The 14624-nt window shown below is 37.1% G+C and overlaps 1 protein-coding gene across 1 annotated transcript in view; it reads left to right on the top strand.

Annotated features, from left to right (window-relative positions):
* The window catches only part of LOC124169085 (protein phosphatase PHLPP-like protein), a 204865-nt gene that overhangs the window by 156047 nt on the left and 34194 nt on the right, over positions 1-14624 (top strand). Inside the window, exon 15 of the mRNA XM_046547559.1 lies at positions 5136-5266. Within this exon, the coding sequence (XP_046403515.1) occupies positions 5136-5266 (131 nt within the window). The remainder of the gene's footprint in view (positions 1-5135; positions 5267-14624) is intronic.

Raw genomic sequence — 14624 nt, forward strand, 5'->3', positions numbered from 1 at the left:
AGAAAAACTTCATAGGAAGACTCAATACTGGAGTTGTTTACAAAGAGTGAGGATGAAGATTTCGATCAGAAGAGGATACCTCAGAGTGCAGAAACAATAGGCAAATTGTATCTCCGTTTCACCTTCAGATGACATATCATATGAAATGAAAGAGCTAGTAAATAGGATGGGGAACATATTTTTATAATTTTTGTGGGAGAAAATTTAAACTCCCAGTCAGTTGACATGGAATAGAATTATACTTAATCCATCATTATGAATGTTAAAACTTCGTCTAAAATTGCTGCATGCTCATAAAAATACAGGCAATTTAATTTAAACATAGAAAAATTGATGGGAGCAACAAATATTTGTTTGTATAAAGCACAGCATTTTCCGTCAGTTGACCGTGGACTCATGCTGTGTCATCTACGGTCTTGGACAGTGGCTGAGGTAAGGGATCATTGTCCCACTGAGTTGGCTCCCTGCTTGGAATGGGTGCAAACGTCTGCCTTCCGTCGACACAAGAGAGCTTCTTACATAGTAGTGCAGAAAATTTTCATGGCACTCGTAACATCGAAAATAAAACTTAAATATTTTTTCCTCCATTGTAGAAATGCAAAATTTCTTGTAAGATGAATTGGTAATATGTATCTGGAAACCATTAAATTTTGTGAATAAAACCCTACAAAACACAAAGTGAATAATATGCACATAATATTCGAATATTATACGAAAATTATGTCACATCAATGGTATAAAATGTGCATAATATGTATATAAAACGTGGGCTTACATTGTATAATGTCCCCATAAATTGTCATATGTGCACACAATATGCTTGGACTTGGGGCATGCAATTTGGGATCGAATAGGACTAACTTCCTCACACTTCCAGCCCGCTAGAGGCCCACCAGGGTCGGCTAGCTCAAAAATTCGATTTACACTGTTTTTTAAGTATGTATCTCGGGGTAGAAAGCATATATTTAAATGCAGTTTTCGGCATTTGAAGGCTTTCTTAGTGGAGCAGATGCCCAATTTTTTTCTCAACTTTTCAGTGGCATAGGAGATTTGGAGTCGATTTGAAAATTTAACCGCTAGTTTTCATAAAATACTTTTTTAATTTTTAACACTTTTTCACAAAAATCGTATTCCATTGGGCTTTAAAAATTACAAGGAGGAATTAAAGAGCTGGAATTATCTTCATCAAAAGTAGGACAACATAATTTTATTTTCTGAGTGAAAGAGTTTAACACGTTCGCTGCCGGGCCCGAATTCTGCTGTCATTCCACGTGTGCAAGGCGTATATTTTCGAACCTATTACCAAACGGCAATAATGATATTGAGCCTAACTCCGGGTTTTACTAATATTTATCGGTATATTTACATTCATTATGTGATGCGCTATTGCTAGTTACTTTAGTCACGTGCGACGCCATATGGCGTCTCCCCACTTTTCACAATGCCTAAAATTTGATGAGACGCCATTTGGCGGCTCAGGCATTTGGATTTGCGTTCCAACGTTTTAGTGTACACTCAAAACCTATGATTGAAAATAATGTTTAAACAAATTTTAATTGTTAATTATGCTTTTAATAATATTTGCTATCATATCCGAAGATGATTTGTGCAATGATTTAAATTTGGGAGGCGTAGGTATGGCTGGTCCGGACAGATCATACATTTGGTAGAAACATGTTTGGCTTTACCGAGGGCAACTTTGCAGCAAATCGTCTGCGTGAATTCTTTTTAACATCCGCGACAGCAAACACGGGCTTTTCTAATTTGAAGAAACAGCGCTAAAAATAGTGCGAAAAATACTAATACTCAATTTTATGTAATGATAATTTTATCCTCTAAATTACCTGGCTTTGAAGACTTCGATCAGTGTTATTTGTATTCACCAGGTAGTGTGTCGATTTTTTTAGGCCCTATCAACGGAGTCCCAAGGAATATGTAGCCATTCTTCTATAATTTATCGTCTTAACTGTTGGAGGGCTGTGGGCACCTGGATTCCGTGTTTCACTCCACAGTATAAAAGCATTAACAATGCAAGTCCCAAAAAGAGCATCATCGGCCATCTTGTGGTTACACCTTACTTTTTTTCGATGGGTGCAGTGATACGAAAAGGTGTCGGCAATGTCAATTCCTCCCTATATTTTATTGTACTCAATCACCATCTTTGGCTTAGTAACCACTTCCCGTTTCCCCTCTTCCATTTATTTCCCTGTTGGGATTATCTCTGATCTGATGGTGGTGGAGATCATCTGTACGTCGCGCTTATCTTTCTATTTCTTTACCGTTGCTCCACAAGTTTTTCATAGCACTGAAATGCCTTTCTTTAATTTAGCAGTCGTTATTTCTCTTAACAGCCCTTTCCTATTTTTCCTAATGGTTCCCACAAAATGAGTCTTATCTCCCAAGCTTTCTTTCCATAAGCGTGGGATGAATCACCTCACTAGAAGTATCTAAACATTACAGCTGAAGTTATTAGAAAGTGAATAAAAAATCGAACGAGGAATCATACCTGTATTAGAAGAAGAAAGATTACCTGACTGAGGATTCATACGACTCCTCAGACACCCTGAATTAGCGGTATCTCCTTCAGAAAATCCTTCAAAGTCGTTGGTGGAAGCCGAATTGTCAGAATGAAACATACGCTCGATTTCTTCTTCGTTAAAACGTTTCTTTCCCCCAATAATGCGTGACGGAGTACACATGATATATTCACTAAACTGGTTATCAATTCCGTATTGAAGTCAGAGACACAGCGAATAATTTTGGTATACTGATGCGCTCCTCACTCGGTTAGGTATGAGAGACAACTGACGGAAGGAAAAAAAAAGCTCTGGAGATGTAATTTGAAACATTGTGGTGATATAATACCTCAAGCTTCCACTTGAAACATAGAAGGATATAGGCATTGAAATGTGCCACTCCCGAAAAAAACGCGAGAAACCGAAGGTGAAAAAAAATGAAATTCGAACTGAAATATTTGTGTTACCAATACCCTCCCTTAACAGGAGATAACATTGTTTCATCAGTGTATTAGGAAATGTAGCTTAAATTTCAAGATCTATACATCGCTTGATGATTCAACGAAAACGCTACTTTGACGCCCGTTGGCATCTCACTAGTTGCGTCCAGCAGCAATGCGAGACGCCATATGGCGGCTCACTAACTCGGATTTGAAGTTATGTGAGACGCCCTATGGCGGCGCGTGACAGGGAACGTGTTAAATAACACATTATTAAAGAATCCATGATCAACCAAAATGTTACAATAAATTATAGGCACCCACTGATTCTTTCTCCAGGTTTTTATTTTAAAAATTCAACATTTTCATCCTATCTGGGTCTAATATATTATTTTTTTGACAGAAATATTGCCTGCAGTACTCAACAGGCGTTCACTGAAAACAAAAGGGGTCAAAGTTAATTTTGAAGGACGGCACAAAATATGCTTGGAGCACCGTTTACATATTGCATAGATTAGTTTTTTCTTACTTTTAATTAATTACCATAGCATGTGCAACAATTTGATTGATGGGTTTTTCTTTTTAACAAGGAAATCCTCCAAAATCGTTGGCACATTAATGGCTGATGTTGGGTTTTGCTATTTAGTGGGCCCTGGTTGCTTCTATAGTGGTGGGTGTACCCTGTCCCATCCCTTCCAACCCTATTCCTATCCCAGAGGCATCGTCGGGCTCCTATCGTGGTGGCGCCTCTTTCCTTGTTCCTTCCCATCCAAACCCCTCCCTGGGCGTTAAAGTCTCTGACTTGGTTCCTGCCCCCGGTGCATTCTAACCCTCAGAGGACTCCCTTGGGCCCTGATTCTCTATGTTAGCATAGCATCAGGATCAATAGTGAAACTCCCCAGATAGCTGAAAGTAAGAGAGTTATCCATTTCTTATGGTTTACTCACGGAAAACCATGATAAGCAGCTTATTGTAAGCATAGAGACTTGTATAAGGCAATGGTAAGATTTTAGGGAAGAATAGGTAAGGCATGGTGTCAAAAATCTGCTGGAAAAATGCTGCCAGACGACGAGGAAAAGGTAGTCAAAATTCACTTCACAGCCTACTTCCCAAATGGTAATGCAATATAGGAGTTGGATTTCAACAAATAAATAAGTGCATAAGATTTCAACTGCCATGCTATATCCTCTGGACCTCGTGTTAGGTTTTGTGAAGTTTTAAGATTAAAAAAAATGTCCGCAGTGTATGTGCAGAATCAAATCATCCGTCACTGAGACTTTTTCCGAGGAACCTCTGATTCATTGCATGACACTTAACCCATTACACCACCAGAACCATAGTGCCCGAAGGCAGTCTCGATGCCTAATATGCCGGCTGTGTCCGCAGGTGTCCCAACGAGAGTAAACTCCATTCTAGGTGAGTCGTGGGTGAAGCATACTTTGGAGGATATGGGGAAGAATTCGTAGCTGGATCTTTCGCGCGTCGTCATAATGCGACGGATATGATTATTTCCTTACATAGGGGACGTATTGCTTTTAAAATTCCGTCTTATGACAACATTACAAGGGCAAAATTTTGGTAGGCAAGTACATATAGTTCCTGAACTGGCCACTTGCAGTTGCCAATGAGCTTTGCATTAATTTTTTCTGCCAGTGTTCAATAACACACCACCCATCAAAAATGTAGAGTTTAAATCTTTTTAAAAACACTGTCTCAGAGTACTTAATGGTGTTTTTTAAGCATGAAACAGTACCTGTACTGTGAATTTTACCATTTCTTTTATGAAATTGTTCTCTTTTTGACATACACTATGTATGTACTTGTAGCATGAAAGCCCTATGATGTATGGTGTCCTTTGGAGAATAAATATTATTAAATATGCTATATTTTCTGTTGGTAAATGTATAGATATCAATAGGATATTTCTATTCTTCCTATAATCTGCACACTCATACTACATTGTACTGTCATTTTGAATCTATTGAAATGTTTCATGATGTAATATATGTAGATTGAAAAATCAAATTTTTACAAAAGGCAATTGATTAAGTATTGTTATAAGTGCCATGTTGTGAAATTTCTATGTAAATTACATTTTGTAAGTAGATGTCTCAGGGTGAATCTCATGGATGAGTGCCTTCTTTTCATTGGTTTGGTATTCCACTGTTTATTGTTTTAGGTTCTGGATTTGTCACACAATCAGCTGGAGCATGTTGACCTCGGAGATCTGGTGCCCACGCGATTGTCTTTCCTTGATCTCTCAGGAAACCCTCGCCTTCATGTTGACCCAAGTCAATTCAACTCATACAGGTGAGAGGTGCTTCATTAATCTCTCTCTGAGCACTACTACCCTACTCACTTGTTGAAGCCACGCACCTCCTTTCTGGAAATGCCGGTGAAAAGGGGGGGTCGGCAGCTCACACAAATTTTCATGTAGGTCGCACATCATTTTCCCTAAAATTCAAATAATTCATTTCTCCAGAGTTTAGTATTGGTGAGCATATCTATGTGAATTGCTATGTATGGCGTAGTAGTGAACTTTTAACACTAGAAGGACGGCAGGGGTCATTTGACCCATTTTCGGAATTCAAATTTATTTTTCTCTTATTAAAATATTTTTTTAAATCTTGAAACTTTTTCACTTTATTTATTTTGGTCTATGTTTTGATAAATTAATGAAAATTCACCTATAGTCTTTTGTTTAAAATTTTTATTACATGTTATACCTAGAAGGACGGCTGGGGGTCATTTGACCCACAACTTGTTTTCGTGCTATTTTCCACTTTTTTTCTTGCCTGTGGGCTCTTTTGTCCTATGTGTATCATATAAACAGCAATAGGCTAGTGTGGTAGATGATTTTCTTCATTTTGAACCAGCAAGTACCCGGTTCAATGCCAGTTTCATCCCAAGGGCTCCTACCTGTATTTCAAAACCTAGGCATAGTGACTTATCGTGCTCAATCATTTGATATTTTACGGGCCGCAAAGGGAAATAAAACTTTCTCAATCGTTGATTTGCGTAAAATTGATGCAATTATGAAATAATTTTAATTTTGTATTTCATGTATTGTTTAACCCGTTAACGCCTAGCGGTACCATATGGTACCAGCCAGTAGCGCAATGCTAAACGTAACTTTTTTGTCACTTATTGTAATTTATTTGGGTTTTTGAGGGCTTTAAAATAATAAGAATGTTTTTATTTACATTTTCCCGAAAATTCTGCTTTTTTAAAGCTGAATTTACCGTATTTACAGCCGTTTGAAAATTGAGAATTTTCAGCTATGCGAAAAAAACGGAATTTTTAGTGCAAGCATTTCGATTTTCTTTACTTGCGTCTTATGTACTCATAATATGAAGATGTTTTTATGTAATTATGATTGTTATAACATGTACATTTTATATTAAGCGTGGTTTTTGTATGTGAGCCTAATACTTGGGATGTTATCATGCAAAACATTTTGGTGGTACCATATGGTACCGCTAGGCGCTTGCACTACCATGTTTTGGCGGAAAGCGTAAATACGAATATTTCTGTTGTTTTCGTTTTTTAACAGTTATTTATTTTACAATTATTTATTTATCATCATTTATACTATAACTTTTGCGTTATTTAAATGTTATAACGCATTTTAAATGTGTACATAAATTATTTTTTTTGTTATAAGTACGTCATCCAAGTACATAAGGCCCTAAATTGTCCGCATTTTTTCATAATCTCGTACCCTCACGAGGGCTCAAGGAGTGGGAGGTGTAATTGCATACCTGAATCGTATTTAGAAAAACATGAATAGGAAGGGTATCCGTGAGCTCAGTTAGGAAGGGGGTATGATCATAGATCTTTTATACAGATCTATATGAAAGATCTATGGGTATGATGGGGAATAAAGGGGCTTGCTAAGGGGAAAATTCAATGACAGCTTGCGGCGACAGACGACCACGCGACAGGCATCACTTCGACAAGAGCAGCGTAATCTTAATTTTTGTCTAACATGTCTCAATCACACTCCGATACTTTTCACACTTTCATGTGCTAGTAAAACCGAAATAACTTACACAAACTGCTTATAATATAGCATGTGCTGCTGCAAAGAGAGGATGAATACCTTCCTTCTGACTGAGGAAAATGGAATAACGAGTGGACGCCAATTTTGCTCGAATTTGAAGTTGTTGTTCGAAAAGGTGGACAGTCAGCTGAGTTTATCTCAAGAAACGTCTGAGAATTTTCAAAAGTGTAGTGAATCTGGACAGAGCCGCAAAGTACCCAAAAGGTATAAAAATAGGGAGGAAGGACGCGTTTTTGATGATGAAGAGATCGTAAAGCTCGAAAGGATTTCTCGTAATCCCTAATTACCAACTCATTGTTTCATGAAGCATCCCCAACCAGAATATTTGAACTGTTCTTTGACGAAAATGTCCTCACACCCTAAGTGTTAGAGTGGAATAGGTGTGTACAATTCTGCAACAGTTATGACCCAAATATAACACATGAGGTACTGAAAATATTTGTTGCAATTCTTTTTATAAGTTGGCATAAAATGACTCCCAGTAAAAATCACTATTGTGAGGCAGCACTAAACGCCGGAAATAATCTTGTTTATTACAAAATGAGACGTAACAGATTTCTACAACTTCGTAGGTTTATTCATTGCGGTGATTACACCACTATGGATAAATCATATAAGATATGGAAAATGCGCCCTTTTATGGGCATGGAAAAAGAAGGATTCGGCGGATATTTCAGAGAAAAGCAGTCCTTGAGTTTCAATGAGTCGATAATGTTCTCTTTTGGAAGACATGGCTGTTAGCAATTCATGCGGGGGAGGCTAATTAGGTTTGGCTAGAAAGTGTGGTGCATCAATAGCTCAGATAGCTACTTCGTAAAACACAGGAATGTGAAAGCCTACGAAAAAGGAATTGGGAAAGATAGTGTGGGGGTCGAAAAAATGTTCGTGTCCCATTTTTACTTGGATTCTGGATGCAATGACGCCTAACTCTTGGATGCTGATGCGGAAATCGTGAAAAAACATAACTCAGCTTGAGTTCCGATGGCCAGTAGTATCACCACAGCTGGATACAAGGATCCCTAAAATATCAAGGACGTGCTCAATTTACCAGAAGTGCGACAGGAATGGGGTACTTGGCTAAAGAAATAGATTTGTAATTGTTTCATGTTTCAAAGATTGCATTCAACTGACAGCGTCCTATCTTCTTTCCAATGCCCCTGATAGGTTCGACGGGACAACCAAAAATTAAACTCCAAGCCCAAGCGGGGACGGTGTGCTACTGAAAACTGAACCAGTAGAATAAGAACAGAATGTTTGAAATGCAAGGAAGTGACTGCTTTGTTCATTTCCATGTGCGGCAACGACTGAGTGAAACACTAAAATCGTGTTATTCTTGATTTCTACGTCAATTATACCTAACTTTTATTTTATATACAATAATATTCAATAATTAACTGAATATTATCGATATTTGAGCGTAATTTTGAATGAAAATGAATGTATTTTCCTGAAAATAATAAATATTTAACGTTTTTGGCTTAAAAATATGATTTCCGAAAAGTATTTCAAATTTCAATTTTTTGACCCCTTAAACACCTAGCGGTACCATATGGTACCAGGCTGTGGAGATAAAAGAATAAAATTTGAACTGACTGACTCAGAATTTCATTCGTATTAAAACATATGATTACCACAAAAATCGCAGAAACTTTTTAATTCAGGCGTTACCGGGTTAATGATTATTGTATTACCCACACCAGAAAATCATCACGTATCCCATGACTGTGTTCAGTCGGACAAGATTCAGAGCTCTTAGAGAAATTGTTTTTCATCATCGCCTCATCAGGTTTATGAATAACTGTTTCATTTTTCTGGCCTGATGGCTCTGTCACTCGTCCTTGCCCTTTTGCCGTGTGTCCAGCCTTAGTGCCACCTGACCCTATCGGGGTTTGGTGCGGGTGGACTGTGCTGCGCCCTGGGAAAAAATTCTGTCTCCTTTTGAGAGAGCGGAGGATTTGGGTGGACTGAAAAATTCTCCTGTAAATTCTACTCTTGGAATCCGCACGTAGGACAGAGAAGAAACATTACTACAAGTTCTTAGAAGATACAAATCAGGATACGGTCTTTCAATGGCCTTTCAAACGGCAATTAGCGTTACTTCTGAAATTTTTTTTCTTTTTTATGAATTTCTAATGCTCTCCAGCTCTTTATACCTCCAATTCAACGGGAGAAGATTCTACCATATTTCGCTTTCGTTAGTATATTTTTTTGCATGCATATGAGTAGCGAGTTGAGGAAGAAAGTAAGAAGTCGAGAATATATCAAGAGGTCGCCATTCAAATAACTGTAGGGAATATAGAATACCAGTCTGGAAGTGAATTGGAAACATTAGTTCAAGGACATTCTGACCAATCCATCATCATCTGCATGTGATGGCAGCAAAGAAGTCCAAGATAGTGAATCCGATGGCGACTTTGACGTAACAGCAAATGAGCAGCTCTATCCAATGAAATGCAGCTGCTCTTTTATGAGGTGTATTCCAAGTAAACCAGACAAATTTGGAATTTGAGTACTGGGTTTTGACAGATGTGAAATGAAAATACAGCCTAAATTAATTTCCATATTGCGGCAAAGATGAAGATTGGCCATTAAATCAAGTGTTGGGGGAATAAAGAATTACTAAAGTGACCGTAACATACAGGAATTTAGGAATAAATGCAACTTGTGACAATTATTTTCCATCCATCAAGATAGCAGAAAATTAGAAAAAAATGGAAAACCTGTCTTGCATGGACGATCTGAAAAAACAGGCGTGACGCACGAATATCCATGACCCCTAAAATAGCCATGTAATCCATTCAACTTGAGTGTTCAAAAATACCTTAGGCCATTCTCTTATGTAGGAACAGGCAAACTAGAACAATAATGTACTTTTTCTCAGCAACATGATCTCAGACGACACTATTTGCGAAACGAATAAAAGAATACCAGAGACCATCCTATTTCATAATAAAAAAATAAGCGGGAGTAGATATGATGGATAGCATGTATCAATTTATTTACACGTCTCCAACAGCCATATCTCCACGGGCACAAAAAAGAAAAAGGTGCCAAATATCAGCGATTTTGTATTGAGTGCATGTATATTCAGATTTGCAATCGACTGCTAAGTATGGTTTAATTCATGATTTTTTAAAATAATCGTTATTAACTTTTGACAATGGAAAAAACATTAAATAATGTTAAATAGTGTTTTTAATGAACCAATTCAACAATTAATAGGATTAAACTTAATATTGGCTGAAAATGAAACGTTTTATTTCAAAATTCATTTTAGGGGTCAAATGACCCATAGCCGTCCTTCTAGGTAGCGTGGAACTCCCATCCTCCTAGTATTAAAGCATTTTGAAGTTATTTGAAAAAAAAACCTGGTGCTCATCTAAGTCTGGGCATTCAAAGATACTTGAAGAAAGTCAACACCATGCTACAAAGAATTTACTGTGTCTATATCGTATGAAATATGGCATATTATGGGAATGATATAATAATAATAATATCTTTATTGTTCCATGGGTCAAACAGGTGACATAGAACATTGTCAGGGAGACATAGAACATGTGACATAGAACATCAAAACATACATGTTGTCATGAACTATCAGACAAGAATTCATTTACATTATAATAACCCTTAGGCTGTAAAAAATTTTTTAATTCTGTCTTAAAAACATTAATATTTGAAATATGTTTTATACTCGTAGGCAATTTGTTAAAAATAAGCGAGGCAGAGTGATGTGGACCTCTTTTGGCACATAATTGTTGTAAAATATGTATATTTTCACTCCCACGGGTCAGATAGGCATGAACCGAGGAGTTTGGTAAAAATAAGGTAGGGTTCTTTTTTACAAATAATGCACAGTAAAAAATGTACATACTTGGTAGTGTCATTATTTTATATTTTAGAAATAATGGCTTTCCAGGAGACCTGATGGACACATTTGCCATAACTTTCAAGGCTCTTTTTTGCATAGAGAATGCTCTAGCAGCAGCACTTGTGTTTCCCCATAAAACTACACAATAAGCCAAGTGAGAATGAATTTTGGCATAATATATCAATTTCAGTATTTCTAATGAAGTAGTTGGAGCCAATTTGCGAATCATATATATTCCCGTTGCCATTTTGCTAACTAAATCCTCAATATGATATTGCCAATCAAGGTTTTCAGTTAATTTCAACCCTAAAAAATTTGTAGAGATAGACTGCTGAATGGCTGTTGATGAATTAGTCTTAAGTAGAGGACTCGTTTCTGGAGGACTAATTTTGTGATGGAAATTTAAAAAACATGTTTTATTTCCATTCAATTTTAAGTTATTACTTTTACACCAGTCAATCATCTGTGCTACTGATGAGCGTGCCATATCAATCACCTCCCCTGTCTTATTACCAAAACTCAGAGTAGTAGCATCATCAGCATATAAAATGACTTTACTCTGATGCAAATGAGATGGTAAGTCGTTAATAAAAATGATGAATAATAGTGGCCCTAGAATAGATCCTTGGGGCACTCCACAATTTGAAATAAGGACATCTGAGTAGTTCTGATTAACATCACCATTACAATTAGTGTTTAATTGCACTACCTGCTTACGATTAGTTAAATAGGATTTTATCCAGGCTAAAGCATTGCCATTAATTCCGATTTGGACAAGTTTACTGTACAATATGCAATGGTTAACAGTATCAAATGCCTTTGTTAAATCATAAAAAATCCCAATAATTGCTTTCTGGTTGGCAAGACCTAAGATAATGTCATTAACAAGCTGAAAAACAGCAGACATAGTTGACTTGCCTTTAATAAAGCCATGTTGGGAGAGATTCAATAAATTAAATTTACACAGATAGACAATGATACGGTTGTAAAAGAGTTTTTCAAAGATTTTCGAGAAAACAGAAAGTAGTGCTATGGGTCTATAGTTATTTGAGTCACTCAAAGATCCCTTTTTATGAATTGGGCATAACACAGAAAATTTTAAATTTGTCGGAAAGTGACCATTGCAGATTGATAAATTGAAGATATCCGATAGAGGGGTAGAAATAATTTTAGCAGCTAGCTTAATAATAGGCATAGGTACCCCATCACTTCCGGCAGACCATTTATTAGCGAGAGATTTTATGACATCTTCAACCTCGGCAGGATCTGAGGGAAAAAGAAATATTGAGGCAGAAGTACTCATCGCTTTGATAGTGGATGGAATGCTATCATCATTAACTTGACAGAACTGTTTATTAAAACAATTTGCTATGTTTTTGGGCTTTGAAACAGCAATATCCTTAAACTTTATGAAAGGTGGCGACTGTTGGGTGGGTTTATTATTCGTCTGCTGCTTAATAACATTCCATGCTGCTTTGCATGAATTATTAGATAAGGAGATACACTGGCTGTAATAATTTTTCTTAAACTCCTTGATTTGAGTTTTATAATTGTGCAGAAGTACTTTATACTCATTATAAAGAGATGGATCAGAAAATTTACATTGACGATGTAAATCTCTTACTCTAATACTCATGTCCATCAGCTCCGACGTGAATTTGACATTTTTCCTTTTACAGGTAGACTTTACTGTTTTTAAAGGAAAGGAATGGTTAAAATTTAATAAAAATTTGTTAAGGAAGGAGTTAAATTTAATATCGACATCAGAAATGTAATTCTCGTCCTCCCAAATTACGCATGCCAAACTCTTAAGAAATTCATCAACACTGCTATCATTATAAAAACGTTTAGTAATATATATTGGTGCAGTAGATTTAAAATCATCAAGCTTCACCTCAATATCAAGGACACAATGGTCAGACATATGACTAAATATGGTATTACACAAAATCCTCTTATTTGGTAAGTTAGTTACAACTAGGTCGATAGGAGTAGAAGATTGAGAAGTTACCCTCGTGGGGACATCGTTAATTACTGCTAAGCCAAAAGATTGAAACAGGGCACCAAGTTCTTCACGTTGGATAGAGGGACTTTTTAAATCAATGTTAAAATCACCAAGGATTATTAGGTAGTTAACATTACAACTTAGCACAAATTGAATTGTGTCACTGAATTCCTGTAAGAAAGAGATGAAAGAGGCACTTGGAGATCTATACGTCACAATCACCCCTAGACTGAGTTTATATGCTCTTAAGATTACTGATGCACATTCATGGACTTTTTCAATGTTATGTTTCGTCTTCTTGCATGAAAAAGACAAGGAAGGTTTGCAATAAATTGCAACACCTCCCCCTCTGTTATCCTGTCTACAAAACGAAGCTGCAAGTTTCATGTCATTGATAGCATAGCATTGTATTTCGTCACTTAACAGCCAATGTTCTGTTACCAATAAAACATCACTCTTCTTTTCTTGAAGAAGGACCTCTAAATCAGTAGTCTTATTTCTGAGAGATCGAATGTTTAAATAAAGAAACTTGAGCAAGTTTCCATCTTCTCCTAGTCACTTAGATTTCGATCTTGTATTATACGACACAGTGTTCACTGGAATTTCCCGAGGTCCGGTTCCCGAGTGATCCTGCGACAACCCAGATGGGTCCACCAAGGGTAGATCTGGATGATTTTCCCCGACACTTTCATCATTTACCATCGATACATTTACCCTATCACTGCGGGCGAAGGGCTTGCGAAAAATAAATCGCTTTATACATGCATCCAGGGGCCAGAGTTCACGACTGAGTAATTTATCAAGAAGAGTTAAATCGGCCTCAATCTTAAATGAAACACTCTTTTTACTTCTATTAACTTCTTCACACTCAAACTCCCTATCAATAAATTTGCGTCGCAGGAAACCTAATATTTCACTGGTAGTAGTTTTTGGATTAATGCGCCCGAGAAATATCCAGGCTCGTCTAGGGATCGCCGTGAAGGTTTCCACTTCCTTGTTTGTCCCAAAAACACATTGATTGCGTTTATTTTTGGGCTTATGTCCTCTGAATGAGTTCGTCGACTCCTGGTTTGCTGCTCGAGTACATTTTTGGGTATTGTCCGTCTGCTGATTACGTACCTGTTGATTTGTTCTCCTTTTCTTTTTGGAGATAAACTCTTGAAAGCCGTCGTTCACAGGATCATCAGCTTCATTTTGATTATTGCTAATTTTGTCAGAAATGTCACCAACAGTTCCGATTACTGCATTTTCAAATTCAGCGTTTCTTCCTTGCGGGAGAATATCAATAACCGCCGGAGGAACAGGAATAGCTCCAGATTCAGACGAAACGTTAGTTTCCCCACGTTTAGGAATGATTGTGGAAACATGCGACTTCTCAGCTATACGTATACTGCAGTCTTTTCCCAGGGTTAAACTGCTTAATTTCATTTTAAGGTGCTCCACTTCTGTTGCAAGCGTTGCAAGTACAGTAATCGTGTCAGCCATCTTGAAGACAGCACGAAGTTTTTTGACATTGCAATTTAGACAGGTCCAGAAAAGTGACTGGTTTTCTTGGACGACTTTAAAACTGAGCTCATTCAACTTTGAGCATTTAAGGTGAAAGTAATTCAGACATATCCCACAAAGGACAAGTTTTTCCATCATGTCGAGGCTAATATAACAGGAGCCACACTTGTTTACATTGTCACCGGACGCCATGTTGCCGGCCAATCCTTGATGTATTCCTATA

Source organism: Ischnura elegans, chromosome 12, assembly GCF_921293095.1.
Source record: "Ischnura elegans chromosome 12, ioIscEleg1.1, whole genome shotgun sequence".
Lineage (NCBI taxonomy): Eukaryota > Metazoa > Arthropoda > Insecta > Odonata > Coenagrionidae > Ischnura > Ischnura elegans.